General features: G+C 48.9%; 2 protein-coding genes and 1 long non-coding RNA gene across 10 annotated transcripts in view; 2 read left to right on the top strand and 1 right to left on the bottom strand.

Moving 5' to 3' along the window:
• The window catches only part of magi2a (membrane associated guanylate kinase, WW and PDZ domain containing 2a), a 143,565-nt gene extending 128,395 nt beyond the window's left edge, over positions 1-15,170 (top strand). For 4 of the 7 annotated variants that reach the window (XM_076030002.1, XM_076030001.1, XM_076030004.1 and 1 more), the window contains 7 exons: positions 1,224-1,457; positions 1,549-1,734; positions 2,959-3,196; positions 3,961-4,186; positions 5,204-5,356; positions 8,291-8,429; positions 11,294-15,170. In XM_076030002.1, the coding sequence (XP_075886117.1) occupies positions 1,224-1,457; positions 1,549-1,734; positions 2,959-3,196; positions 3,961-4,186; positions 5,204-5,356; positions 8,291-8,429; positions 11,294-12,015 (1,898 nt within the window). In that variant the 3' untranslated portion in view covers positions 12,016-15,170. Of the gene's footprint in view, positions 1-1,223; positions 1,458-1,548; positions 1,735-2,958; positions 3,197-3,960; positions 4,187-5,203; positions 5,357-8,290; positions 8,430-8,713; positions 8,852-11,293 lie in introns of those variants that run through there. The other 3 variants (XM_076030006.1, XM_076030007.1, XM_076030008.1) reach the window with 3 other exon arrangements.
• A 588-nt stretch (positions 15,171-15,758) lies between these two features.
• LOC142890763 (uncharacterized) lies at positions 15,759-17,257 on the bottom strand. 2 transcript variants are annotated; one of them, XR_012927118.1, is made up of 4 exons: positions 16,851-17,257; positions 16,469-16,766; positions 16,336-16,428; positions 15,759-16,263 (listed from the first exon to the last, which is right to left on the bottom strand). It is a non-coding gene; the product is annotated as an uncharacterized LOC142890763 (long non-coding RNA). The 2 variants fall into 2 exon arrangements; XR_012927117.1 differs by lacking the exon at positions 16,851-17,257 and having other exon boundaries at positions 16,469-16,795.
• A 342-nt stretch (positions 17,258-17,599) lies between these two features.
• LOC142890760 (fatty acyl-CoA reductase 1) overlaps positions 17,600-27,550 on the top strand; it is a 30,738-nt gene continuing 20,787 nt past the window's right edge. The window contains exon 1 of the mRNA XM_076030009.1: positions 17,600-17,865. Coding sequence (XP_075886124.1) covers positions 17,857-17,865 — 9 coding nt within the window. The 5' untranslated portion in view covers positions 17,600-17,856. The remainder of the gene's footprint in view (positions 17,866-27,550) is intronic.

Genomic DNA, 27,550 nt, shown 5'->3' with positions numbered 1-27,550 from the left:
ACAGTGGCTGCTGGTGAGGAGGTGCAGCGACTCACTGTGTTTTGTGGTGAAACTACGACACCTAGTGGCCAGACTGTTTTAAATGTGGTCCTTTTAATAAAATGAAAGAGGAACAAACAGAGCTCTGCAGGCTTCCTGGGGTGGACAACCTTGTTCAGCTTGGATTCTGATTGGCTGCGGTTCGAGGTCGGTCCTGCTCCACACTCCGAAAGGGCTTCAGCTTCTCCTTCTTCCACTTCTTCTTCTTCTTCTTTCATCCTCCTTCTGTAGTCACTACCTCCTACTTCCTGCCATGTCCCCAGGATTCCACCTGCCGTCTGCTCTGTGCCAGCACTCGCTCTCACTCTCTCAAGTCGTCCTTCAGGTTCCTTTCGCCTTTCAGTCCGTAGCTCAGGGGCGCCGCTTCTCTCCCGTGAGGTCCCCACTCTCATTATAACCGCCTCCTCTCCTGACCAACACACACTCACGCCGTGCAGATCACACACTCTTTTCACCCGTCCACTTCATCCCACTCTGTCCCGCCTGCTCTGTCAGTTCCTCCTCGCCGCCTGACTCACCGGCGGCCTCTTCTGCTTCCGTCCTAATTGTCTGACTCCCACCGGTGCTGCGCTTTGCGAGGTGTCGAAACCTGCACAGATCCTTCCTGAACCTTGGCAGAACCACATTTAAGGCAGTTTGCTCACCCTGTTCGTTGTCTTTCCAACCACTTAAAGGGACGTTTGATTTTTTTTTCTCTAAATGTGGGTTTGAGGTTAGCGTCCCTGGTTTGCGTGAAATGCTGAACAGCAACAAAGGATTTTCCTCACTGGACAACAACTTTGCCAGTTTAGTGAGCTAAAATTAGTAGTGGAAAAATCTGATTGGTGTCTTTGAATGCGATAAATCCAGAGTAACTGGGCAAGAGTTTTTTTTTTAAACACATCCTTCAAAGTCAAAGTTTGTCCTTACTGTTGGCAAAAGTGGTGTATGTGTGATTGCTAATTAGCAACACTGATCTTTGTGCACAACATTGAACTTGCCTATGTAATAATGGAGGCAAAACCTTTATTTTTTTTAACCACCCTCTGGTGGTGGACTGCAGTACAGCTCATTTTTGTCCTTTCCGTGTTGGACTAATTAGAATGAATTACAATTCAAAAGTCCAGCTTTTATATCGATTCACTGTGAAGCTAGCAGGGATTGATAAGTTTGCACGATTATTTGCTCTCTGTCGCCCCCTGCAGGCGAGTCGTGCCCCGAGAACGGCCGCAGCTCGGGCTCGGTGTCCACGCAGCACAGCTCCCCCCGAAGCGACTTCACCTACGCCAACAGCGCCACCAACAGCCAGGCGGCCAACTGCGCCGCCGCCGCCACTAACTCGCAGCCGAGCGACGTCATCATCAACCGCAAGGAGAGCGAAGGCTTCGGATTCGTCATCATCAGCTCGCTCAACCGGCCCGAGGCCGCTGCCGCCAACAGTTGAGTGCCGTGCGGGACAGGCGCTCAAGTGTCATTAGTGTTTTTACCTGCAACATTTCTTTTGTTTTCTTTTTTCTTTTTTTTTTCCAGCTGTGCCCCACAAAATCGGCCGCATCATCGAAGGCAGCCCGGCCGACCGCTGCGGCCGGCTGAAGGTGGGCGACCGCATCCTGGCCGTCAACAGCCAGTCCATCGTCAGCATGCCGCACGCCGACATCGTCAAGCTGATCAAGGACGCCGGCCTGAGCGTCACCCTGAGGATCATCCCACAGGAGGGTGAGCCGCTGCCACTTCCGCTGCCGCCGCCGCCGCCACTGCCGGCCGCCACCGGTCGATTTTCCTGCATCAGGACGGAAGTCGTGAAAGGAGTTTTTGCAGACCTTGCAGATTCTTTTGCCTGCTGATGCTGTATTAGAGCGGCCGCCTCAACTCCATAATGTCGGTGTTTGTTATGCAAATAGTTCATTTAAAGCAGGGGTGTCAGACTCAAACAGACAGTGGGGCCAATATTTAAAACTTGAACGAAGTCGCAGGCCAACATTGATTTTTATTGAAAAAATCCTCCTCCAGAAATAACAGCGAACCTTTTCATATGGACCCAAGCAAGTTTTGCTTCAACCTGAATTTGGAACAAGTAAAGTTTAATATATAAACTTAAAAAACGTAATATTGCACACACGCAAAATTCCATTTCAAATAAAAAAATACTCATCAAAATAAATTAACTTTAAATTAAAATCGTATGGCTCTTCTTGTTTGCCGCCTTCTGATTTACATTAAACGCGAACATGTTTCCATGTGTTAATAATACATTTAAAATAAAATTACAACAATAAACCAATTAAGTAAACACAATAATATCCTTCAATTAACTGATTGACGCACCAAAACACCAGCAGAGCATTCTGGGAATTGTAGTATTGTAGTGTTATGTGTACATGTGTTGTATAATACCGGCAGGCTGCTAACTCTAGTAGTGATTTTGTATTGCCTCACAGCCCAAATATAATTACACTGCGGGCCAGAGTTTGAGACCAAGGATTTATGGACTTCTGTCAAACCACCTGGCTGGCTCGGGGTCAGCAGTGCCCCTTGTGGCCGTTTTCCAGAACTGCGTGCTGTTTAGCGCCACATTTTCCTGCTTATAAGTGGAGCAAGTGGAGGAAGCGACGCCCGAACAGGAAGGACAGATTATTATTGTTATGATAAAACATTGGTCGAGTGAATTTATCAATTTAATGAAGCTGATTTGGTGCAGCGTTTTGCTGCGAGGCGTTTTAGCAACTGCGCGAGGCACGAGCCGTGACATCCCTGCTGGTTTGTCAGCGGACGATGTAAACGGCTCTCCGGAAGCCATTCATCCATTTTTAATCATCGTTTAAAATAGAAAAAAATGTTTTATTTTATTCAGCCCAATGAGAAGACCTTAAAAGGACTTTTCGCTAATCAGATTTCCCACACTGCTTTGTTTCATTTTGCTCCTCCTCCCCCCCGCCTCAGAGGTCAGCAACCCGCCGTCGGGCCCCAGCTCGGAGAAGCAGAGCCCCCTGGCGCAGCAGCGCAGCCCCAAGACGCAGCCCGTCTCGGCGCCATCGGAAGGAGGGGCGGCGCTGACTCAGCCCGCCCCTCACCAGAGCCCCGCCCCCCACCACAGCCCTGCCCCCCACCACAGCCCCGCCTCCCAGCCACCGCCAGCTCCACCGCCGCCGCCGGCACAGAGCTACGGCCACGAGAGCAGGTAGGCGGAGCCAAAACGCAGCCTCACGCTGCGGCAGCAGAAAGCTGTTACAACATGAAATCTTGTTTTTCTGTTTTCTGTTTTCTGTTTTTTGTTATTATTATTTTTTATGTCTGACGCCGTGAAGCATTTTTTTATAGACGAGCCCTCTATCTGTCCCCGGGGCAGCACTGTGTTTGTCTGAGGGAAAACAGGTACGAGTGAGTGAGTCACGGCACCACTCACTCCTTCACGCTCGTCCTCTTTCTTTCACCGCCGTCAATCTTCCCTTTTCTCTTTTCTAATTCTCTTTTTTTCACTCCCTCTAAATCACTCCCTCCACTATCTCTTCGCGCCTCTCACACTCTGTCTCCGTCTCCCCACATTTTAGTTGTATAACATCACTTAACTCTTATGGACTGCTGAATTATTTACCCAAATTGCTGCTTTAATAGAGAGCTGCTGAATTTTTTACCGAGAAGCAGAGGGTCCCCAAAAATGTCCGACACCATCCTCTCTCTCTCTCTCTCTCTCTCTCTCTCTCTCTCTCTCTCTCTCTCTCTCTCCCTCTCTCCCTCTCTCCCACTCCTGCTCGGCACGCTCGGCTAATCCTGACGCCGCCAGCCGGGCGACACCCCCTGCTTTCTGTCAAAACTTTTATTTTTTTAATTTCCTTGCCCGAGTCTTGTTTGTCCGAAAAAAGTTGTTGCCGTTTTTATCTGAAAGAAAGAAAAGGCACAATTTAAAAAGATGATTAAAAAAAGCCTCTGATTGGTTCCTACCAGCTACAGGTCAGAGGTCAAGGCCCGGCAGGACGTCAAACCGGACATCCGGCAGCCGCCGTTCACCGATTACCGCCAGCCGCCGGTGGACTACCGGCACCCCCCGGTGGCTGACTACAGGCAGCCGCCCACGCTGGACTACAGACACCCGCCGCTGCTGGACTACCGGCAGCTGGCGAGCGACGCCCGGCAGTTCGCCATCCCAGAATACCGCATGCCTCCGGTTCAGGTGAGGCTGCTCCACTCCTGTCGGCCCGCGACAGGAGTGGAGTTTAATTTCTAAAAAACTGTTGTTTGATTTTAATTTTTTTTCAGCTGGTAAAATAAAATCTAATTGCAGATTTTTCAATTCTACAAGGTATTTTTTGATGACCTAAGAAATTGATAATTAGAAAAAAAATCTGCATGTTTCTGCCTCTTCCTGCTCAGCTTGCATCTGATTGGTCGTTTACCAGCTACTGTCACGCTGCCTCAGACAGCTTATTCCCTTAACTTAACCTAATCGTTGCGTTTACTTCCTGTTTATTCCCTGTAGCATTGCAGCAATGCTAATGCTAGCCATTAGCAAGCAGTTCAACATGGCGAATCGTTGTGATGCGAAACAGTTCACAGCAGCTCCCTCTAGCTTCAGCGCATCCTGGTGACCTGTTAACGATAAAACACACCCACTGTAGAGGGTGGGGGTCAAGCTGCCACAATCAGCCAATGAGACGTAAGCTCATCTGTTTTCTTAAGCAACTTGAAAAATAGAAAAATGGCCCAATTTCAACACAAATAATATATTAACTTGACCTTTCGAGTCTCCAAATTGAAGCGATATTGAGAAACTTGACAGTACCTAAAACATCTTTATGTTTGCGGAGGCGGAGCTGCTGGTGAACGAGAGCCGATGCAGAGAAAACAGTTTTCCGCTCGGAAGAATTTCTGCTGCGTCAGACCCGTCAGAACAGATTTGACAGTGATTGTAAAGATGCCGCCAGGCCTCTTTGTTCCTGTGTGTGTTTCCTGCGCTGTCGACGCATCTGAATGTTTCAAATATTTACGATTCTCCTCCCCGGCAGCTCGCGTGTTTACTTTGAAACGCAGTGTACTACTACACAATCTGCCCCCGCCTTGTGTTTAGCTTGCGTTTTCTCCCCCAGACTCTGATTTTCTGCTGCGTTTTCATTTTTTGTTGTTTTTGTTTTTAATTTTTTCCTCTGACGAATCTAATCACGTGATTGTGTGATGTGTGTTGCTGCCTCAGCTCACGCAGGACTTTGACTTCTTCACCGTGGAGCTGGAGAAGAGTGTCAAAGGCTTCGGCTTCAGCATCCGCGGCGGGCGGGAGTACAAGATGGACCTGTTCGTCCTGCGGCTGGCGGAGGACGGGCCGGCCGTCCGCAACGGCAGGATGAGGGTACGTTCGCCCCCGCCGCCGCTCCTGATGATGTCATCACTTTTAACAGAAAATGTCAAAGGTCCTGTGTCCGGGTCACAGTTTTTCATCACAGACTCCTCATTGAGTTGCTTCATGTGGTTAACAATCCAAGAAGATTCCAATGGAAGCATTGTGTTTAGCCTGCTGTTTACAGCTTCCTCATACAAAGAAAAAGTGCCTGGGTCAGGGCGCAGTTACTAAGGCATGGGTGAGGAATCTGCGCCCTTTGTGATGTCACACAGGGGCGATCTCCAGAAAATGTAAAGAATAGACTTTTTTCCTTCTCGGGGAAGTTGACTGACTTTCCACAGCGTTTTAAGAAACAGTGAAAGATTTTTTTTTTTCCTAAGTTTGATTACCCCTCCTGCTCCTCCTCCACCACCTCAACTCTCTGCTTCCCCTTGATTTTTGATAAAGACGAATGATGGAGCCAGTTTAATTTGCACTGAAACGCTTTTCGCCAGGGGCTACCTGTGTGTCACAGACATGAAAAGCCCAAAAAATCACATATTTTCCTCAAACTTGTGACAAATTGTGTCGTAAGTGCGCCGTCTCGACGCCGCTTTATTCGTTTGTCTCGCTCTCCTGCCACCTCCTTCTGGAGCTCCACGTGTGGAGCCGCTGACCCTGCCGGAGATAATTTGTGCGGACGCCCCGCAGCAGGAGGCCAGCGAGAAGGATTCTCCCTGTAAAAGAAACACTGATAGTGTCAATATGCAAAACACTGCCGGCGGGAACTAATAGAGGTGCTGGAGATTACGATTACCGTGTTGTAAAGTACCTCGTGGAGCAGCAGCCGTGTTGTTCACATCTTCACCTCTTCGCTTCTTGCTCCCGGCGAGGCCGCAGGAAGCTGCCGCGGATAATAATTCAAAGAGGGGGGACAGAAAATGATGTTTTGGAGGAAAAATAACGACACTGCTGCAAGGAGTTCTCTCTCTCACCATGTGATGTCACAAAATTGGAGCGCCCGCCTCATCTAACGAGCTCCCTCTCTCGGGAAGTTAAGAAGCCGGGCGTCCGATTGGTTGTTGATCGCCCGCCCGCGTTTAATCGCCTCTGTCACTTTCAAAGCTTCCCTAAATGGGCGAGTGGTGCGTGGGCGGCTTCCGGCTCACCTCCTGTTAAAGCTCAAAAGAAGCTGCTTCTTCTTCTTCTCCTTCTTCTTCTTCTTCTTCTTCTGAAGAGGTGGAGATTAATGAGCCGACCGTCTGGCCTCTCCGCTCCTCACAGACGACACCTGACGCCTGCCGGCTCTCCCAACTCGGCCGTTTGTTCGTGTAATTGGGAGCCGTGGATTTTTTTTTCTATTTCTCCCCCTTCTGAAAAAAATCTCCCAGAATCCTCCCTGTTCTTTCCATCAGTCTAGAGGGAGGGAGGGAGGTTGTTCTTCTGCGGGAAAAAAAGCGCTTTTTTAATTTAAAAAAAGAGAAAGGGAGGGAGCTTGTAATTGGTATTCATCATCATCCGCGCAGCCTAATGCGGCCGAGCGACGGGTGGAAATTGGCGGCAAAATTAATCACATCAGCTCGCTCACTCACGGACAGACGATGAATAATAGATCCATATTGATCCTCCGTGAATCACCGTCCAGAATAACGGGACGGCCTTTTCTTCTACTTCTTCTTCTTCTTCTTCTTCTTCTTCTTCTTCTTCTTCTTCTTCTTCTTCTTCGTCTTCTTCTTCTTCTCTAATGTTCAATCTGTTACACTCCCATTTGCACACCCGTCACATCGACTCGATTCGGAGGTGTGAAAGCACCTCCCTCCCCACCTCCCCCGCCCCTCCCCACCGGAGATTTATGTGACAGTGTGTGACGTCTAGAATTGCGTTTCTATCAATCATTTCCAAAAACTCGTCGGCTGGCCGGTCGGTCGGTAATTCAGGATTTGGTGCACAAGCTTCATTACGGAGGAGCGCGTCACGTTCTGGAAAGCAGTGCAGGGCGACGCTCTCACTCTCTCCCTCACTCGCCTTGTCCGGGTCGAAGAGCTTTAATGGAACCTTGGGATCAATAAACGGCAGCCTCACTTCTGATCCGCTCTTTCCTCAAGTTTCGCCAAAAGTTTAAAAACCTTCCCGAAAAACAACAACCGCCAAGTTTTTAATCTCACTTTGTGATGAGGGACGTCTGGCCGGTAGATGAATATCACCGGCTCCGCCTCCATCCATCCATCCTGCCATCCATCGTCTGGCAGCGTGCACCGTGCAGTAGTGCATCATGGGTAACGCTTCCTCAACCCGCTGGACATATTTTCCGTATCCATGCGGGAAAGAGCCCACAGCAGGTGTTTGGAAAGGCGGGTGCAAAGATCAAGGCTTCCTTTCGGTGACCTAAAAGGCTAATGCTAATGCTATGGGCTAACACACCTCTGAGCACGGCAACATTGGCAGCACATCACTGCCCCCTGGTCACTCACAGACACGTCAGGATGCAGCCAATCAGAATGAGCTGAGACACAGCAGCACATACGACTTTTTTTTTTTTTTTTTTAAACGAATAAAAGACCATAACTGAAAAATCTGCGTAATAGGAAGATTTGAATCGCATATCAGGTCAACGTCGTCCTGTCAGCCGTTGTAAAGGCCTTTATTGCTTTTAGGGCCCGTTGTATTTTTTATTTTTTTGCTGCAGTACCACGAGTGGCCACTGGGGAAAACCCGCACGCCGGTATATTGCCAGTCCGGTATCCAGTTCTTATAATACATCCATGGTCTTCTTCTGTTTTGTTTTTTTAAGTTGCAGCTGGTTGTGTTACGAGTTACTCCACAACTGAAACAGCTCCGCATCGGAGTTTTGAAAGATGGATGCGCAGGGTTCTTATATCTCGGTTAACCATACAAGCAACGTTCTCACCCCCTCTGTCTCTCTCCCTCTCTCTCTCTCTCTCTCCCTATCTGTCGCACGCCCAGGTCGGCGACCAAATCATCGAGATCAACGGCGAGAGCACGCGGGACATGACCCACGGCCGGGCCATCGAGCTGATCAAGTCGGGCGGCCGGCGGGTCCGCCTGCTGCTGAAGAGAGGAACGGGCCAGGTGCCGGAGTACGGTAAGGGTCCGCCGCACTGGGTCCCCCTAAACCCCTCCCCCCAACCCACCCCTCCTCCCTCCTCGCCATCGCTTTAACCTCTCAGAGGTCACACGCCTCCTCCAGTCACTGTAACTCTGGCCAGCATGCGTCAGTACCCTCGTTGTATCTTCTCTTCCTCAAAAACTTGTTTCACAATGCTGTTTTTGTTTTTTTGTTTTTTTGTTTTTTAATACAAGAAGAAACTAATCAGCTGTCTCTCTTTCTGTCTGGACTAACATCAGTTTATCTTCTGTCCATTTCAGTGACCTATCACTAATTGATTGGTCTAGGTTGTTACTTCCCCTTCTATAGGAATGGTATCTTCCAGTCTCTCCATGTGCATGAAAAGTGACAAGCATGGCTCCCCCTATTTCTTCCTAACGGGCCACTCTAAGGACACGGTTTGTGACCACGCCGACCTTTTCTTCTTCTTCTTCTTCTTCTGTGCTTTTTTTTTTTTTAACCTGCCTGTACCGTGCTTGCTGTGTGTCAGTTGTGCATCCATATGTTAAGCATTAGCCTTAGCCTTAGCTTTAGCTTAGCCAGGCTCAAGAGAGTAACACGGTACACTGATTTCCAGAAGCCGGTTCAGGTTTTTTTTGTGTGTATTGTTTTTTTGATCGATTATGCAAAAATTCACTCTATCCATGAAGGAAAGTCCTTGACATCTTTTCTTTGCTCCACTTTCCAGAAAGTGTGCTGTACTTGAACAAACACATTTCTGGAAATCAGCCCTTTTGTGACGTCACAAAAAAGGCGGACACCAGTTTTGAGTTAGTGACCACACCCCGAGCCGGCCCGACGTTGGCTCCGCCCTTCTGAAGTCGCCTTCTAAGCATGCGGGAGGGGCCACATGTTTGAAGGAGGCTGTAAACATGGGGTTCAATGTGCTGCTTGCAGGAGATTCTTGTCGATAATGATTCATCCACTGGAGGCCACTCTGCTGGAGTCTGGAATGAAAAATATGGGACCTTTAAACATTTTTCCCAGTGAAATCAGGAGCCAGCAGGGTTCCGGCACAGGACGCTGCTGCTGCTGCTGCTGCTGCTGCTGCTGCTGCTGCTGCTGCTGTTTCACTCACTCTGGTTGCTTTCACACCAGTGTGATAATCCCCTTTTTTTCCCTGCATTCTCCGACTCCAGCAGAAAAAAAATATATAAAAATATATACATATATAGATATATACTGTAGATTAAGAATAGTTTTTGGGGAGTGTTGCAGCACTAAAGCTGAACTCCAAATGCAGACAGGTCTGAGGTTTGCAGACAGGAAGTGTCGGCGGCGTGACCTCAGAGCTTCCTCGCAGCTCTTTGTCGCCCCGTTTAAACTCCCATTCATCTTTTTGTTCATCGCTGCCGCTTGATTTGCATAATGGAAGGTTATGCAAATCATCTCCGGTGATTCATTTGCCTATTTAAAAACATTAGCATGCCGGCGTGCAGAGCGGCAAGTTATTTTTGTGTGTGTATGTGGAGTTTTTTTGTTTTTTTCCAACAGTTCTCTGCACATTGTAGGTAGAGCAGGAGGAGAAAAAGATGCAGGAATAAATCAGTAAAAACAGGGCTTGTGTTGCAGCCGCAGGCATGTGCATGAACTGTGTGTGCGCGTGCGTGTGTGTGTGTTGCCACAGGGCAGCTATTTATCAAAATCCTCTTCACATTCTTCACAATTTATTAAAATATGCTTCTCGTTAGTATAACACAACCGAGAGCGTGAGTGCAAACTATTAGCGAGGATTCTATTTGCCGAAATTAGGAAAAAGTTTGGCCAGTTTTGTCAAAGTGAGACTTTTGTCGGACTCTCAGTGTTGGCGGTTTGCATCCAAAAAGTGGCTAATTTCTCCATGCGCGGGAGAGCTTTGTGCAGCTCGTTGTGTAATTTATTTCTGAAGCTCAGCAGCCGTGAAGGGAGTCCTCAGACGGCTCCCACCAGAATTCATTATGTCCCACAGTTTCCACCGCGCAGCCACTTTATTTCACTCCTGGCCGCTGACATGAAATACTTTTTCCTGCCGCCGCAGGAAGTTGTTTACAGCTAAAAATAAATAAAGAAAAATGTGACGGCAAAAAAAAAGCTACAGGACTTCTTTCTCTGCGACTACCAACCGAGGATAGAGACCAGCTGGGGAGCGAGAAATATACGTCCTCCAGAGAGACCAATTACAGTGAAACTAGCACTGCTCTGCGCCCACTGGATTTATTACCGCCGCTTGTTTCTACTGCCCCCTTTTGGTCCAAGGCAGAATTACACCCTTGCGTTTTTGGTTGTTTTTTGATGGCAGGCAGCTCTGTCATATGGGAAAGTGTAGATTTTCTCAGTTGGCATGACACCAGTTACGACACACACACACACATACTGCAGCTAACACTGCAGCTCTAGCTCTCTCTCTCTTTGAGCTGCCTCCAAAAACACTCCAGTGCTGTATGAGCGTCCACCTGTAATTGGTCCTCATGGTAACACTGGTTTTGCAGCCCTCTGAGGTGACTGATGGTTGAGCAGAGAGAAACGGTAGAGGAGAGAGCGAAAGACGTTGCAAAGCCGTGTTTTTTTTTATTTTCCGGCTCGCGGTGGGCTGAGGCAGTAGGGGGCGCTGTGGGCTGACAGCGTCCCACAGTGGAGTGTTTGAATTTTGGTTTTTGGCGGCGCCGCTCTGATGTTTTGCTGTGACGCGTTCAGCACTGGCAGTGAAGCTGACGGATGTGGTGGTTTGTCGTCGTTTTCTTCTTTTTAAGTCATTTCAGTTTGCTCGTGCAGTGGCATGCATGTGTGTGTGGTGTGCATGCATGCACGTGTGTGTGTGTGTGTGCGTGTGGAGGTCATGACGGCATCTCTGTGCGTTCCAGATAATGCCGCCCCATGGGATGCTCGCCCTACAGCCTCTCCCAGCCTGTCGGAAGTAGCCCCGCCCATCGACAGCCTCGCCATGCCTTCGCCTTCATCCCATCCAGCCGCCGACCCGCCGCACCTCCCGCCCCTGGACGTCCCGCCAGCGGCAGGGGGGGGGGACAGCAGAAAGGAGCGTTCCAAAAGCCCCCAGAAGCCCCCCGAGCTGCCCCACCCGGACCCCGGCGGCCAGGGCAGGAGAGCGCCCTCGTGTGGCGGCAGCGGGAGAGCCAAAAGAGACGGTGGCCGGTCCACCCGCAAGGGCCACAGGGCGCAGCAGGGCGCCGCCGAGAGCGAAGGGGTCGCGGAGGCGGAGCCCCGTCCCCTCAGGAGCAGCAGGTCCGCCGAGAGGGAGGCCGCCCGGTCGCCAGGCTCCGCCCCCTCGCTCCCGCACGCCAACGGGAGCGGCAGGGAGGACGCGGAGCGCCACGGCAGCGGGAGCAGGCAGCAGCAGCAGCAGCAGCAGCAGGGGGAGGCGGAGCAGATGCACCCCAGGACCAGGGAGGCGGGCCTGGGGGAGAGTCGGCCCAGTCTGCCCATCAAGACCAGCGGTGCGGCGGCGGCAGCAGCGGCGGCGGCGGCGGGCAGGAAGAGCACCGTCTCTCCCGGCCCCTGGAAGATCCCCGGCTCGGACAAGCTGCCCAGCAGCCTGCGCACGGGGACGTCCACGCTGAGCAGATAACACCCTGGCCCCGCCCATCTCATCTGAAGTAGCCCCACCCACCACGGAACCAGCGGACCCCCCCCTCCACATCCTGTGGCCCGTCATCTCCCGCCCATCTCATCATCGTGCCAACCTGAGCAGGAGGGGGAGGAGGAGGAGGAGCAGGAGCAGGAGGAGGAGGAGGAGGGCGGTGGGACCAGGCGGTTCCAGAGATTTATTTATGATACTGTACTCTAAATTATTTTGAGATATTTTACACCCACCACCTTAAAAACGAACTGGAAGAATCATCGACTTTAAGATAAAAAAAGGAAAGAAATTAATCCAGCGAGCAGAATCTGTGTGTCTGCGTGTGTGTCTGCGTGTGTGTCTGCGTGTGTGTCTGCGTTTGTGTCTGCGTGTGTGCCTGTGTGGTGTGGAGGAGAATCACTGGGAGGACGACAATGGACTTGAAGAACTCTGCAGAGGAGAAACAAAACGACTGACTCACTCAGAATACTTTTTTTTTATTACACAAATATATATATGATATATATGAACATCTTTACAGTTGGAGTCTTGTTTTATGAACTGGAATGTGAAAATAGGATTTGTCTGTTTTTAACCGGATTGTTAAACGGGGGGAAGAAAACAACAAAAATCTACTCGTCAGCAGAACTTTGCCTTAACGGAGACGACTGCGTGAGCCGGGACCTTGTCCTTAACCATCGACTGTGTGGCGACGACGGCGCTGGATATATATTAGAATTACAATATTACAATATGAATATGTGGGATCGCCTGTAAATAAGATCATCTCCAAATGAACTCCGGACGGAAGTTTCGAGGGCGAAGGCATGGACGACCACGAGTTGGACCGCGCCCACTTCTTCTGCACTTCCCGTTCAGCCCTGTGATTGGTCGGCGCGCAGCCACCGCTAGCTGATTGCTGGTTCTGTTTGTGCACCAATCCCCCCCACCCCCCTGGGTTCACCCCGGGGTTTTGTGACGATGACTCATCGTTCTCATTTCTGCGTTTTTGTTTTTTTGTTTTTCAACGAAGAAATTGAGCTTGTGCGTTACCAGCCAGAACCAGAAGGGGGCGTTGTGCCTTAGACTGACAGTGACGTTAGCTTTCACGACAAAAGGTTTATCTCCAAAACACGTAGGTGGTGGTTTAAAACAGGCTGCTATGTAATATCAATCTTAGAGATATTTAAAAGAAAAAAGATAGAAAGAAAAAAGTATTTTTTATCGGATGAAATGAAAAGCGATTTATTATACAAGCGAGAGAAGAAAAATTTGTTTATCCCAGATTCTGAAAGTTCTCTATTTGTGCAAATAGTTTATTCCATTTATCAAAGGTTTGTCATCATCAACTGTAAATAAAATCCATGAAATTAAAATTTACCAGAAGTCAAGAAAAAATGGAAATGCTGCCCTCTGCTGGAGGACATTCCCCGAGATACGCTTCCTATCCGTTTCATTTATAATAACAATAATAATAATAGATTTTATTTGCTCCTGTCTACGTTCACGTATTTATTTTTCTGATTTGTTTGAGTTTGATTTGTCTTGTGTTGCTGTTGAAACAATTGACAGCTGATCCTCGATAGGCAGGCGAGTGAATGATAACAAATTGTGAAAATGGTCTGCTGATTAATCAGAGCTAAACAGGCATTTATTAAGTGTGTTTCTGGTCGACCTTTTGAAATGTTTCCTGACAGGATCTGCGCGTGACGGTTTCATATCTTGCTCAACTCTAACACTATACTGATTTTTCTTTTTTCTTTTTGCACATTCCACGATAAAATTAGCCTTCTGGCGTGATCAAGTGAAAGCAGCTATCAAAGAAAAAACAAAGGGGTGTTGTTGCATTGCAGAAGAAAGCTGCTTCGCTGTCCTGTTTGAAGACTAATTAAAAAAAAAACTGAGACGAGATGTTTTCATTTTAATGTTGCCACTGGTGTGTTTGGCTGACCAGAGCCAAGCTCACATCTGTTAGCATTTCTCAGACTGTTATAACTTCCTTCAAAGGAAAATCTGGGTGTTGGCCGTGTGATATTTGACCCTTAGTTTGTCATTCTGGACTCTCGCCGTACTGGAATTTTTTGCTACACAGTTGCTTTACTTTTCATAAACCACGTTCATCCAAAACAAGTTGAGTTTCCAAATCGGCAATCCCACACGCTCACCAGATGGGGGATTTTTTTTTTCTCCCACTCCAAATGAGACCAGCGAAACAGTCTGTGGAGGTACAAACAGTGTTGAGGCGTAAAGGGAGACGCGAGTCATTTTGTTTGCCATTGTCATCCATAATTACACAAGTAATAAGTGGCTTGACTTTAAAACGTAATCTTACTCTCCGAGGTGTGGATCGTCATGCCGAGAGGGATAAAAGCAAGAAGAAGAAGAGAAAGGAATCAGCCAGCCAGGCACAATCGTCTCCTCAACTCATCATTCATGGATGGCTGCTCAGAGATCTCCCATAAAAAAAAAAAAGAAACAAAATTCTTTCGAAGATTTTGTCAGACACTGAAAGGGCCCACACACCGTTTCACTCGGCTTGTCTTTCATTTTGGGCGAGGCGAGGAAAAATAGTCACCCAGAAAAAATAAATGTGCGTATATTTGTGTGTTTCATCTTGTTTGTTTGGCTTTGTCTTTGCACAAACTTTTCAATCCCGAGCCGTCGCCATTCAGGCGACGTTGTAAGTAGTTTTTCTACAGAAAAGAGAGAAAAACAACGGAAAAAGAGACATCTGGAGATTCTTTTTTTTTACCAAGCAGATGGTGTTGATACGAGTGAAACCCCCGACCCAGAGGCTCAGTATCACTGTGTAGTGTTCTAGCAGTGAGTAAACGCAAACAATATCTTTAGAAACATGACCCAATGTGCTATTGACGGTCACAAAAGACGTGCGAGCTGAGAAACTATTTTTACCAGATGCAGAACACTATGGATATATTAACTTTTGCAAGAAAGAAAAAAAATCGAATAAATAAAATAAAACAACACTTGTTTACTTGTATGATATGCCGAATAAAAGAGAGAGAGAGAGAGAGATAACAAAAAAAACGCTGTCTAAAAATAAAAGAAAGTTGACTTGACACGTGACAGATTTATTAAGGACATGCTGCTGTGTGATTTATTATGGTTGTCTGTTTTTATTAAAGCATACAGTTCATACAGAGGACGTGCGTGTGTGATGCTTTCATCCACAGCCTCAGTGCTCACACTGATTTATTGCTACTGGCGTGCAAGTGAAAGGTCAAGTTTATTTTTTTTTTTTCATTTTATGCAAAACAGACTCAGAATTCAGATTATGTTTGTGTTTGGGGTGTAAGCCGAGGCGTCTCAAACTCTCTTTCAGGCGCAGAGAATCTAAGATTCGAATAAACAACAGGACATGTGTCCTAATTCGGCTGATATGATGACAATGTAGCCTTAAAACAAAGTGGTAAAGTGTTTTGTTTTGTTTTTTAAAGCATTTTCTTCTCTTGTAATGACTTTCCTTTACCAGGTGAGGGCGCAAGACGTCCAACGTTATATACGGTGGACAATTTACACTTTCCAAAAAGAAAATACACAACATTAGCCTCACTTTGCCACCAGAAATACTTTCTTTACCTCCACACAACTTCAAAGTACCGACAGTTTCCTCGAAAGCCTTTTTTTTTTTTTTTCTTCCTTTGCAGGGTCGAAACGAACCACGAGCGTTGCATGGCTTGCGTTGTGTTCACGTCCCAGCTGGTCACCACCAGAGGTCAGTGTTGACCAGCTTTTTAACTCGCACCGGTTTCATAATTGTGGAACTTACATAAAGTTATTACCGAGGCGTCTCCTCTTGCAGGGCCTCGTCGGGGGATTTTGGCGACATCCGGCTCGACGCTTTGGTCTCGTACACTGAAGAGTATTACGTCACCAGCTGGTGTGTGTGTGTGTGTGAGAGAGAGACCTATTGCTGTGTGTGGAACGTGCGCGGAGTGTATCTTTTGTGGCTCTCACGCCACGCCACTCGTTTTCCTTTTCTTCCACTACCTTTTGTCTTTCCATCAAAGATGCTCATTCGCTGTGACACATTGCATTTTTGTCTTCACGCCTGTGACGACGTCAGAGTCGTTCATCTGACGATGCCTCTGCTGCTGCTGCTGCTGCTGCTGCGTGTCTGCACGGAGATGAATCACTCCATGTCTCCAACAGAACCATTGTAGGAATCCCTTTTTGGATTGTGCAGTGTTTAAAATGCTCAATTGAGCCGTTTGTTGCACTCGAAACTGAGACATCCTGCACACATAAACATACACACACACACACACACACACACACACACACACACACACACACACACACACACACACACACACACACACACACACACGGAGCAGCAGGCATGACTCAGTTGTTCACCGCTTCGTTTGATGGATTGCCTTTACCTCCTCCGCCGACCGTCTCCACACACACACACACACACACACACACACACACACACACACACACACACACGCACTCACAACACCTCCCCCTCCACCTCCTCCAGCCGACTGCCTCATCCTGCAGCTCCCTCCGTCAACAGCGCAAACACACCGGCAGCAAAAGAGCTGCAGTGCAGTGCGTAGATAGCGCGCTCCATCCGTCAAGCGGTTCTCATCTCGCTGCTGAACCGCATCTGCAGTGAAGTTTCCTCTTTCTCCTCTTCCTCCCGCTGTTATTCATGCTCCGGATGGAGAAGAAGAGTTTCACCCCCTTACTTTCTTCTCTGGCTTGGAAGGTTTAGGAACGCACGCATGCTGCGGGAATTGAAACGGTGACGTTGACGTGTGAAGGCTGAAACTATTTACAATAGAAAGAGGTGTCTGTTTTCTGATGCTCACCTGTCTTATGTGTCCTCACAGCTGCGCCATCCGGTTCCCATCCCTCCACAGAAGGAGGATGTATCTTCATTTTGTTGAGTGCACCCCCCAAAACAACAGGAACAAAAACAGACCCTTCTCTGTGTCGCACTCAAATCCACAGTTTCATCCATCTCTGAAAATATGTGTAACGATGGCTCCAACTTGTCACAACCAGCCCTCGTTATTATGCAGCCATCGAGATAATTATCTGCTTATCCGTGTGGGCGTCATTTCAGGGAACAGGAAGCAGTGGTGGTAGTGGCTGTTCCAACACGCTGCTTCAGCTGCAGAATCCACCACCGCCCCCAGTTTGGTTCACCAAGACCAAGCAAGGTGAGATGCAGCCTGGCGTTTCATCATCAGTGTCCTGCACACGTGTGATTTAGAAAAGCATCGTTTTTGTGTTTTAAAAAAAAAAAAAGTTTTTAATCTTTCAAATTGTAAACATCAACACAGATCACATATTTGTGTGGTGATTTCATTTTTTAAATTTATTTATTTTTAAAAACAGATGAAAACCGGATTTAATTTTTTTTGTCCATATTGTGTCAAAATATTCACTTCCGTGTTGGCCGCGCGCAAGGACCGAGCCAGCGACGTAATCTTTACATTTTTTGAATGGGCTCTGGCGTGACGAGCGGCGGTAGCGCGGGCCGAGGGGAGGGCCCGGGGCGGGGTGACGCGCTCTGCTCAGCGGATCCTCTGTATGTGTGAGTGCGTGTACGTATCCTCCACCCACACGCGAGCACACACACACTGGTGTGCCGGCTGAAGCCGTCTGCAGGCAGACAGACTGTCAGACAGACGGGCAGCTAGGCAGCCGTTCGGCCGGTTCTAACGGGGCCGACTCCTAACGGTGGAAGCATCCAAGCAGCCGGAGCCCCGGGGCGGCCGGTGGGAGGAGGCAGAGAGTCCGCAGCTGCCGCACCGAGCAGCGGCTGAGAGAAAAGCCGCAAGAGGGACAAGGAGCCACCCGCATCACACCATGTCCACGGTATGGAGGAGCAGTTCGGTCTTTTTTAGGTGGAGATAATAACATTTATTTGTACCGTCCTGCGTGTGCGGCGAGGTTTGATTATTGGCCAATATCGAGCGACGGTACGAAAAAAAGATTTTTCGCTTTCGTAGCATCTTTTTAACGGCTGTGTGTGTTCCGAGCAGCGGGGGGAGCATCTGCACGCAAGGGCTAAAGGGCAAAAAAAATAAATAAAAAATAATAATAATACTAAGTCACAGTATATCTCCGAGCGCAAGCCCGGTATTGGAGGTACTGAAAAATGTGTTGGAAAAATGTGGGCTTCACGTCTTGGCGGGAGAACCGAGACGACGAGCGGCTGGCACCAAGTTGTGGCCGCTCGCCGATGCCAGCAGGGCGGCGAGGCTGGCGGCTCCAGCCGCAGCGTGGTGGCGGAGCAGCAGGCGAGCAAGCTAGCAGCCGTTAGCAGCTGCGGCGCTGGAAGTTGGCGCTGGGGCTTTCAAAAGAAAAGCCTTGAAGCACCGTGACGACAGAAAGCGAAGGCCTCTCACGTTCACCCGACGTACGTTTGAAGCGTCAATTTGACTATAAGTTGCTACCCCATTGAAAAAATATTAAAAATTTTCGAAGAGTGGATGAGTAGGTAGCGTTTAAGCTTTTACCGTTTGTTTACTTTTGAAAGCGTGTACAGGAAGTGACGCCATGAAGCAGGCTTCTAGCTTGACGCTATTCGATGCTAAAACGTGAAAGGGGTGTCACGAAATCTGGTAAACGTTTGTGGCGGTGTTTTGTGACCGTCGCGACCAGAACAATAGTGTGTCTACAGATTTTATTTTTTATTTTTTTTAATGTGGCCATTGTGAAACAACCGTAACACCGGAAGTGGCCGTCCTGTCGCCTTTCCACAGTGCGTGCGTCCATGTGGAGGAGGACCGTTTGAATCTCCTCCATCCCGCTGAAGAAATCTTGCCCGGCGGGCGGCAGCGTAGCTCGTTTTTCCCTGACCGTGAACGCACCACCGACAGTGCAAGCGTGTAAACACCGGACGTGGCTCCAGTTCGCTGCTGTTTTCTGCCGAATGAGCACAGCAAAGGCCGGATCCGATTAGAACGAAAGTGTTGTCTGCTGTTCACCGATATTTTGCAAGTGGCGACCGTGTGTGTGTGTGTGTGTGTGTGTGTGTGTGTGTGTGTGTGTGTGTGTGTGTGTGTGTGTGTGTGTGTGTGTGTGTGTGGACCGCTGAATGAACCTGCTCTGCGGTTCGGCCTGTTATCAGCCTGATAAGCTGCACTCAGCTGCTCCCAGATACTTCAGGGCCTGAAAAGATGCCCACTTATGTTTTATTCAACAAACCCTTGTTGACCAGGGCTTTGGGGGAATAGAAATACCTGTGTGCGTCAGCATACCAGTTTCATTTGTTTTCACATTCTGGATATGTGTGAAATGTGTGTCTACTCACAAAGCTGCTGTTTTGTGACTTTGATTTGTTTAATTTCTCAACAAGTGAAATAAGCAGCAAACACAGGCCTCTGTTTTTCCCACTCAGCCATTTTATTTCCCATTCAACAAGTTGCATAATCTATTTTGAATCTTTGCCAAAAAAAAAAAACTAAAAGCCGCCATGTCGATGTCGAGAACGCAACCTGAGATGGTCTGCGTGAAAACCCCACCCCGATAGAAGATCAAATTAACCGTTGTCGCATTTCAAATATTTGTGTTGAGTTTTTTTGCACAGTGTCTAAGACCAGAAATGTTTTTTTAGGCGAACAGCACTCAAAATAAACAACTGGGCGTACCGTAACTCCGCACATTGCCACAGCTTTATGTGACTGAAAAACTGAGGTAAAAATGACTTACAGGCTTTTGCAAAAAAAAAAAAAAGCGATAGGCGCGATGACAACAGCGTCTGGAGCCTCTTTTCTAAATGAGGATCAAATATGGAGGAGCTCCAATTATCGTCGTCACGAGGCGACCCATATTTTATACCGGGAGGCGTGTGTGAGTGTGCGTGTGCACACGTTTAGCGACTGCGCTCACTCCTGTATTTATAGCCGCCTCTACAAAGCACTTTTATTTTCAACCTGACCTCCAACTGTCGCAATTTGCAACATCACAGGCACGGCCGCTGCAAGTTTGTCTTGGCTGCGCGCTGAAGAATTCCACCAAGCAACGCTCAGAATGTTTCCCCAGCAGGGTTTGTGTCTTTTCTTTTGTTTTGGTTTTTTTTTTTTGCTCTGTTTGTATGAATCGTTTGAAGTGATCCGTGTGGCAGATGTCTGGTTCTGTTTACAGAAGGGTGTGGTGTAATTTAGTGGCCAGTGGAGGCTGAGGAGGTGGAAGTGCAGCGCACTTCCTGACGAACAAACGGCCGCGGCCGCAGCCGCAGCGAGGCTGCGAAAAGCACTTGATGGCGCAAACGTCATCGCTGTTGAGAATAGAAGCAGCTCTTATCTCACAGTTATCGCCGGCAGTCGGAACTGTGATGCGACGTCGAAGCGAAGTCATTTGTTCCGCCCTGAGGTGGAATTCTTAAGTTGTGTACCTTCGTGGCGTCCGTGTAGCTTGTAAACATTGTTTCACACTGCTGGAGAAATGAGCCGAGTGCAAACCGACTGTATCATTTTAGTATGTTTGCACATTCTAAAATGTGCCAACATTTTAAGGTGAAGTGAAACTTGTGAATTTGTTCGCCGAGCACAGTTGCTCTCTGGGAAATTGTCACTCCGCTGCAACTTTGCTCGCTCGTCCGTTTTCTGAGCCAACAGCCACAAGCAGGAACCCGACGGACGACGTCATCTGCCATGTCTTTGCAGCGCCATGTGTCAATGCTGTTGCCGTTGTCATTATCAATGGTGTGTCTTCCTTGTCTCTGCAGAAGTTGCAGTGCAACGATGAAAACAAATGCAGTTTGAACTTGCGAAGCAAAATTGCAAAAACGTGCAGCTGGACAGTCAGAGAGGCGCCGCCATCTGTGATTGCCTCTCCCTCTTGGTTTGAGCCAGCGTTTGGTGCAGGAAGCTGTAAATGTGGAGGACGAGCGGTGAAGGAGAAAGTGGCCGTTAGCGGCGTTGAGACGTCCGAAGGTCCCGAGTGAAACCGAACAAATCATCGTGGCGGTTTCGCCGCTCAGCCGCCCCTCTTCCCCCCCTTCAGGACGAGGTTGTCGCATCCGTCACTCTGAGGCCGGAGCAGATGCTGTAAAATTAGCTCAGCCATCCTTGCGAAAGCTCCTCTGCCGCCTGCAGGGGGGGGGCCCTCGGGGCCGTTGAGACGCCACCCCCTGGTGGATCGTGCGGGCGTGACATTGAACTCCGTGCGGACGCGGGTGCCGCTCGCACAACGGGGCGGACGGAGAGGATTTAGAGCTCGGCTGAGGAGCAGCGCCGCTGTTGCTTGATGGAGCCAATCATTAATCATATAACCCCCCCCCCCCCCCCGCACACACACACACACACACTCCGCCCGGGGGAGTAGTGGGGGAGGGGGGTGCACTGTGTGACGCCGGTAAAGATGGAGCGCAGTGATACTCTCGTGTTTCAGCAACTTTTACCTCTCTGAGATTTGGAAATAAACGGTCAGGAAGGATGATGTAATTCCAGTAGCTGGGAGGGGGAGGGGGAGGGGGGCCAGCTCAGGAATAAGGGTGGCTGGAACAAACTGATCCTGGACCAGCAGAGGGTCTTCATCAGTCTCTGTTTGACAATTATTACTCTTTTTTTTTTCTTTTACAGCACACTGTGACGGGACTATTTATTTCTGCAAAATGATCGTTTGCAAACAGTTGACTCTAGTCCAGGTCAGTCTGGTGAACCCATCATCATCATCATCATCATCATCATCGTCATTATCATCAGGCAGTCGTTGGTTGCATCAGTCCTGACTTTTCCACCGCATGATGGTACAAGCAGTGTAGTTTACACAATTCCGTATTTGCCAAGAACTGGCAACCCGGCACCTTTAATGGGACGGGTGCGGCACAAGTTGCTGTTAAATGTGTCCACACATGTTTTCAACAGCTTCCTGTGTGAAAGAAGATACAGAGAAGTTGAAATTACGCCTCAAAATGATCAAAACGCCCAGTTGTTCTTCTCTGGTGTTTTTTCTCTGTATTGGAGTATCGTTTCCTCCATGTCAGATTGTAACCGGTGTGTCTCGGGCTCAGTCTCTCTGTTTATGCCGCAGGCTGTCAGAACTGTTTGGAGAGGAAAATGTTTTTTTTACGTCACCTGAGACTGGCTCTTCTTAAATGCTGCACATTTTAAGTTTGCCGTTGTCATTCGTTTTTTTCCCGTAAGCCGTGAAAAGCCGGGATGTGACGTGTGCAATTGGGGACAGTTTAGGCTGATGTTTGTCTCGGAACATATTGGTAACGTCAGCGGCCCAAACTGGCTGTGGTCTGGGCGGTCCGGGCCGGGGCGGTTTTTGGCTGATAGCCCGGAATCCTTTTGCACAGACTCGGTGGCCTGCAGCCAACGCTTCCTCTTCTCCTGAGGTCCAAACATGAAAAAAAAGGCCACCTCCTCCGATTCGCTGAGAGTAGCCTCAGCGTCGGTGTCCTGCCTCAACCAAACAGGAAGCTGCAGGAGAAGTAGGAGAAGGGCCGAGGGGCTTGGCCAATGAGCACCAGGCCTTTAATGCCAGATAAAAGAGGAGAAGAAGTAAGTCAAAGTTATGAACAGGAAGTAGCAGACTCACACATTTTGCTCTGCTTGTCAAGTTCTTCTCTTGAAACTCTGATTTTTCTTTTCCGCTCAAACTTTCTATTTTTATTTTCCTTTTAATCAGCTGCTCGCTTCGACACTGCTGGTGCAGCAGAACGGAGGCTGCGATCATTTTTTTGCTTGTGCTGAGAAATGATCTTGATTGTGCTACTAGTTGTTTCCAAAATAAAAGCGATATTTTGACAAAGTACTCAAGTGTACTTTGTCAAAATATCGCTTTTATTTTTCGAAAAATGTTGACATATCGACATATCGTGTTGACATATCGATACGTCATGAGAGCATCAAAATCTTTTAGCGATATTGAGAGGCATTTCCAAGTTTTTTTTTATTGCGATATTTAGGTTTTGCTCAATTCCAGGGGTCGTGGAAACGCAGCTACTGTTGTATGAAGGAACTGTCAACATGCAGGTTGTCTTTAATCGGCACATCGCCTCAGTCCTGCTGTGCAGGTGGGATGGTCGAGGAGGAACGGACGGTTCATTAAGATGTCAATTAAAGCTGTTAATGAAAGACCCCCCCACCCCCACAGTCGGTTTGAGTGTGGCAACCAGGTAGCAACTGCATTCAGCCTCCATGCCTGAAGTCACCGCGTCCCTGTAGTCCGTCTTTAGACCTAGAAGCCTGATAGAATGACTCGCTGGTCACAGGGGTTGGTTGTCCTTGGCAATCAAACAGGTGGAAAAGCAGTGCAGTTTGGTGAGCAGCACCAGTGTACGTCGTCGTTTCACTGAAGTGCAAATCATTGACAAAAATGGTTTGGTGGTTTTGATCGAGCGACTTGTTTTAATCGCAGAGATGCTGTTGGGACGCGTGTAGAAAGTCATCCATCCAATCTTGTTATGCCATGTAAGCAAATTGAATATCACAAACTAAAGTCCCAAAATCACCTCTTTAGCAAATCATCCGTAGCACATTTTGGTAAAAACCCACTGAAGCTGTAGCCTGTGGTGGGCGGGTCACCCTGCAGGATGATTGACAGGGCAGCTGTGGCCAGTGACCCTCCCTCGTGTGTGTGTGTGTGTGTGTGTGTGTGTGTGTGTGTGTGTGTGTGTGTGTGTGTGTGATTAGCGGGTTCTAACTTCTCGCCAGTCAGCTTTGGTTCCCTGTCATCACCGCTCGTCAACATGAGCAAACCAGTCGTCGGGCAGAAAACGGGAAGCTTTCGGCCGCCAGTGTGTCGCTGCTGGAAGCCTCCGCTGGCTCCTGGGTGAGGGAGTGTGAGGGAGTGTGACATTTCAAGGAATTCCTCCAAGTGCACGCTGGGTAAAAAAAAAAAAAAAAACAGGCAGGCTTCGGCCACTTGACACTCAGAGTTTCTTCCATTATTCTTGATGTAATCTTTGTATCAAGAGAACAAAAAGAAATCAGAGAGTGACTTTCAGCCGTGTTCAAGATGAGTCATCCACCTTCGCCAGCGAAGCAGCAGCTGCTGTGGTGCTGCGTGCTGGAAATTTCCCTTGGAAGCAGCATTTTTAACCCGTCTTTTTTTTTTTTTTTTTTTGCAAGTTGAAAAATAGTTCCAAGGCGTTTGCAGCCCTGCTTGTCTCTAATTGGCCAGAGCAGGTCGGACGGTCGCTGACTCATCGCCGAGACATAAATCCCAGGCCGCCACCTGATCCATGGCCGCTCGTGAAACGAATGATGCCACGAGAGAGCAGCAGTCCAGACGAGTGCCAGTCTGGACCCGAGCCAGGCGTCAGCTGACACCGCGGCGGCAGCGTTCTGTAATTACAGAGCGCCGCCGCCGTCGGACACAGTGTCAGACATCAGCTTTCCCCGTGTGCGCACGGAAACAACATCCCGAGGACGGATGTGTGTGAAGCTGCGTTCCCATTACAGCGGACGTGTAGATGCGGGGGAAAAATGAAGTGTTTCCATGACATTTTTGCGATGTACCTCTATATGGATACGTCTGAAAAACCTCCTCATGAGAGCATCAAAACCTTTCAGCCATATTTGAGAGGTTTTTCCAAGTTTAGGTGTTTCCATGAGCAGACCTTCACCAGTGGGAATCTATTACTAACAGACTGCTGAAAGCATTTGAAGCCCCGGCTGTTCGTATTCATTCTGATTAGCCTTTAGCTTCCCTTTGGGGGAAGCATGCTACTGTTTCTTCATTGCGAGTTTGCGCGCACAATCGTGGACAAGGTCCCGTAAAAGTTTTTATGTCGGGGGGCCAGAATCCATCCTTCTTGAACCTGCTCATGCTCGTGAAGCTTAGCTGGAGAATTATTAACTGAACGCTGCCTGCATTGTGCCGCACATCGCCGCCGGACAGTTGCAGCACTTCCTATTCACAAGGCTGCAGTTTCCTCTGTGTCAACACGTTGCGCAACGTTCCCGTTGCCGGCGCTTCCGCCTCCGTCCACCCGCCCTTGACTTCCTCTGCCTGAGCCTCCGCTTAAACGGCAGGCAGTCAACAGAGGGCTAACTTAGCCGTGTGCTAGCTTCGCTTTCAGACCCGTTTTCAGTCGACTCTGACAACTGGTTCAGTTGAGCTGAGGAGGCGACTCTCCCTCTGCGGCTGCCTGCCTCTGCCTCTGCCTCTGCCTTTCCTGTTGACTAATGCCGCCTTAATTGTCGCCTGTGTACGTTTGGCCCCATTTTCTTTTCTTTTTTTCCCATCCCTCTCTCCCTCCCTTTCCTGCCCCCTGTCGCCTTGTTTTGTCCGCCCATGACGGTTCTGAGCCGGCGTGCAGCTGCAGCACATTGAACATTAGTGTGATGAGAGCCGGCAGGAGGCTGGCGGATCCCGCAGAGAACTTCCTGCGGGCGGCACCGCGAGGTGGAACACGGAAAAAGCGGGCCGAAAATGAAAAGTCATTCCGAGAGCGTTAGCAGCAGCGTTAGCGGCAGCGTTAGCAGCAGCTCTGGCTGTGAAATGTCCATAAATCCTTTGCTCCTGCAGCGTCTTCAGCCTTCAGGACAGTGACTTTCCTGGTCCTTGGCGACATCACATCAAGGTTGAAGCTGACTTTAAGCGTCTGCTTCGAGGTCCGTCGAGGTTTTCACTTCTTGTCTTTGCCATTTTGTTTTTTTTTTTACTTAGTTTGCATTAGAAGGAGCTGGAAGTGAACACTTTGTTCAACACTGAGAAAGTTTCAACAATGTTAAGAGAATCGGGCACGATGTCATCATCACATCCTAAACTAGTCGTGAATGCCAGGGGTGATGTCACAAAGACCGCCTTCTCTTCCACACTGGGTGTCATGACGGACGTGGGGGGGTTTGCGAGTTCCCTCGGGAGCTGTCTGTGTTTATTCCAACACTTTTCCAGCTGCAGGAGCATTTCCATTGTCAGCCGCTAATCCACGGTGACTCTAGGACCACCCCCCCCCTCCCCACCCTCCCCGCCCCTCCTCACCAACCCCCCTCACCCTCGGCCTTGTGTCCACAGGGAATCCGTTTGAAGCTGTAATGTCAGGGCCCAGTTGTGGGCCGAGGTCCTTGACTGACCTTATTATTGTGGCGGTGCGGTTGCATGCCAACTAGCCAGCCAGCCAGCGGACGCTGCCTGGTCGGTAAATTACGCTGTGGGAATTAAGATAATCCTTCAGAACTGGCATCAAGGTGAAAGAAGAAGAAAAGAAGAGATGAGGAGGAAGAGTTCAATATCGCAGGAACAGGCGGCGTGTGTGTGTGTGTGTGTGTCTGTCCCTGTGTGTGTGAGACAAGTGGCCTTATCTGGGCCACGCTTGGCTCTGGAGGATTTGGTTTCTGTCTTCAAGCAGACACACCAGCAGTCTGCAGGAAGGTGGGTGGTGGGGGGATGTGGTAGAGGAGGAGGACGATCGTCCTGTGCGCAGATCACGGCTGGCCCGTGAATCACCGGGGAAGAGTGCTGAGTGGTCGTCTGTCTTGGCCCAAGCGCAAGAGTTTTTAAATGTGCGTCTCATCGGCCGCGCTCACACTGTCTGCTGGTCTGTGGCTCTGTCGCGTGAGTCAGACTGGAAAATGTCAGGCGGCGGATCAGGGAAGCTCCACTCTCTGAGTTAAAGGGACAGTTCGCATCACAATTTGAATTTTCACTCATTTTCTACTCGCCACTGTTGGTTTTATCAACAACAACAAAAAAAGGTTGTTATGAGGCTGTTTGACTGTTTGCTCTTCCGGGAAGCAAAGTGCAAGAAATGCACAAGCGTGTATTAGTTTTAATATGCCATCGTCTTCTATTCAGTTTTTTTTTTATAACCCTTTGCTTACGTCACACACACGGAACGCCGACTTCAGCAGCGAGTTGATGAGCCGGCGTCGCCGCCGTGGGTGGGTCACATGACAGCCCCAACGTTCTTCCTTAACGTCCTTCTGCAGAAGATCAGGGCAAAGTCTCCACCATAAACGCTGCAAAAGGCCATGCAGGCGTCAAATAATAGAGGAAATGGGCGGCTGGATCGACACTCATCCCATCTTCCTCACGCGCCCACGTCACGTCAAGTTGAACATTTGCAGAGCAGCCGAACGGCCTCCATAAAAAAAAATGTCGCAACTTTGCTTTTAAAGCCCTTTTATTACAGTCTCTGATTTTCTGACCCCGAATTTGAGTGTTGGGTGCAACGTGACCTTGTGACATTCCTCGTTTCACTCCCATCAACATCTCATCTGAGAGGAAACAGTCCTCAAGAAGGCTGTTACTCTTTTCCGTGATCTATGTGAAGACGGACGAATGGAGTCGTGCTGCAGGTTTTTTTAAATGTATTTTTGTCGTTGTCACAGCCACTCGGTCTCCGCCCTTGTCGGGGTCCTGGCAGTGCTGGCCTCACGCCACCACCGGGGGCAGCGGACACGGCCCCCGATTGGCTGTATTGAGTCGGTTCCAAATAAGCAGACACAGTCCATTACACAGGCACCATTAGGGCTGCCATGGATCCAATTAGCTTGCTGTAGAGCGGCGGCTGCAAATCCACATACGCGTCTAAAAATACGCAAAAGTGCGTTGAAGGAGTGTCACAGTTTTATCTTCTTTGCAGAACTATAGGAAG

The sequence above is a fragment of the Nelusetta ayraudi genome, unplaced genomic scaffold, assembly GCF_046127955.1.
Source record: "Nelusetta ayraudi isolate G7.1 ecotype Tasmania unplaced genomic scaffold, CSIRO-AGI_Nayr_v1 ptg000027l, whole genome shotgun sequence".
Taxonomy (NCBI): domain Eukaryota; kingdom Metazoa; phylum Chordata; class Actinopteri; order Tetraodontiformes; family Monacanthidae; genus Nelusetta; species Nelusetta ayraudi.
This window is presented reverse-complemented; position numbering and strand designations above follow the sequence as displayed.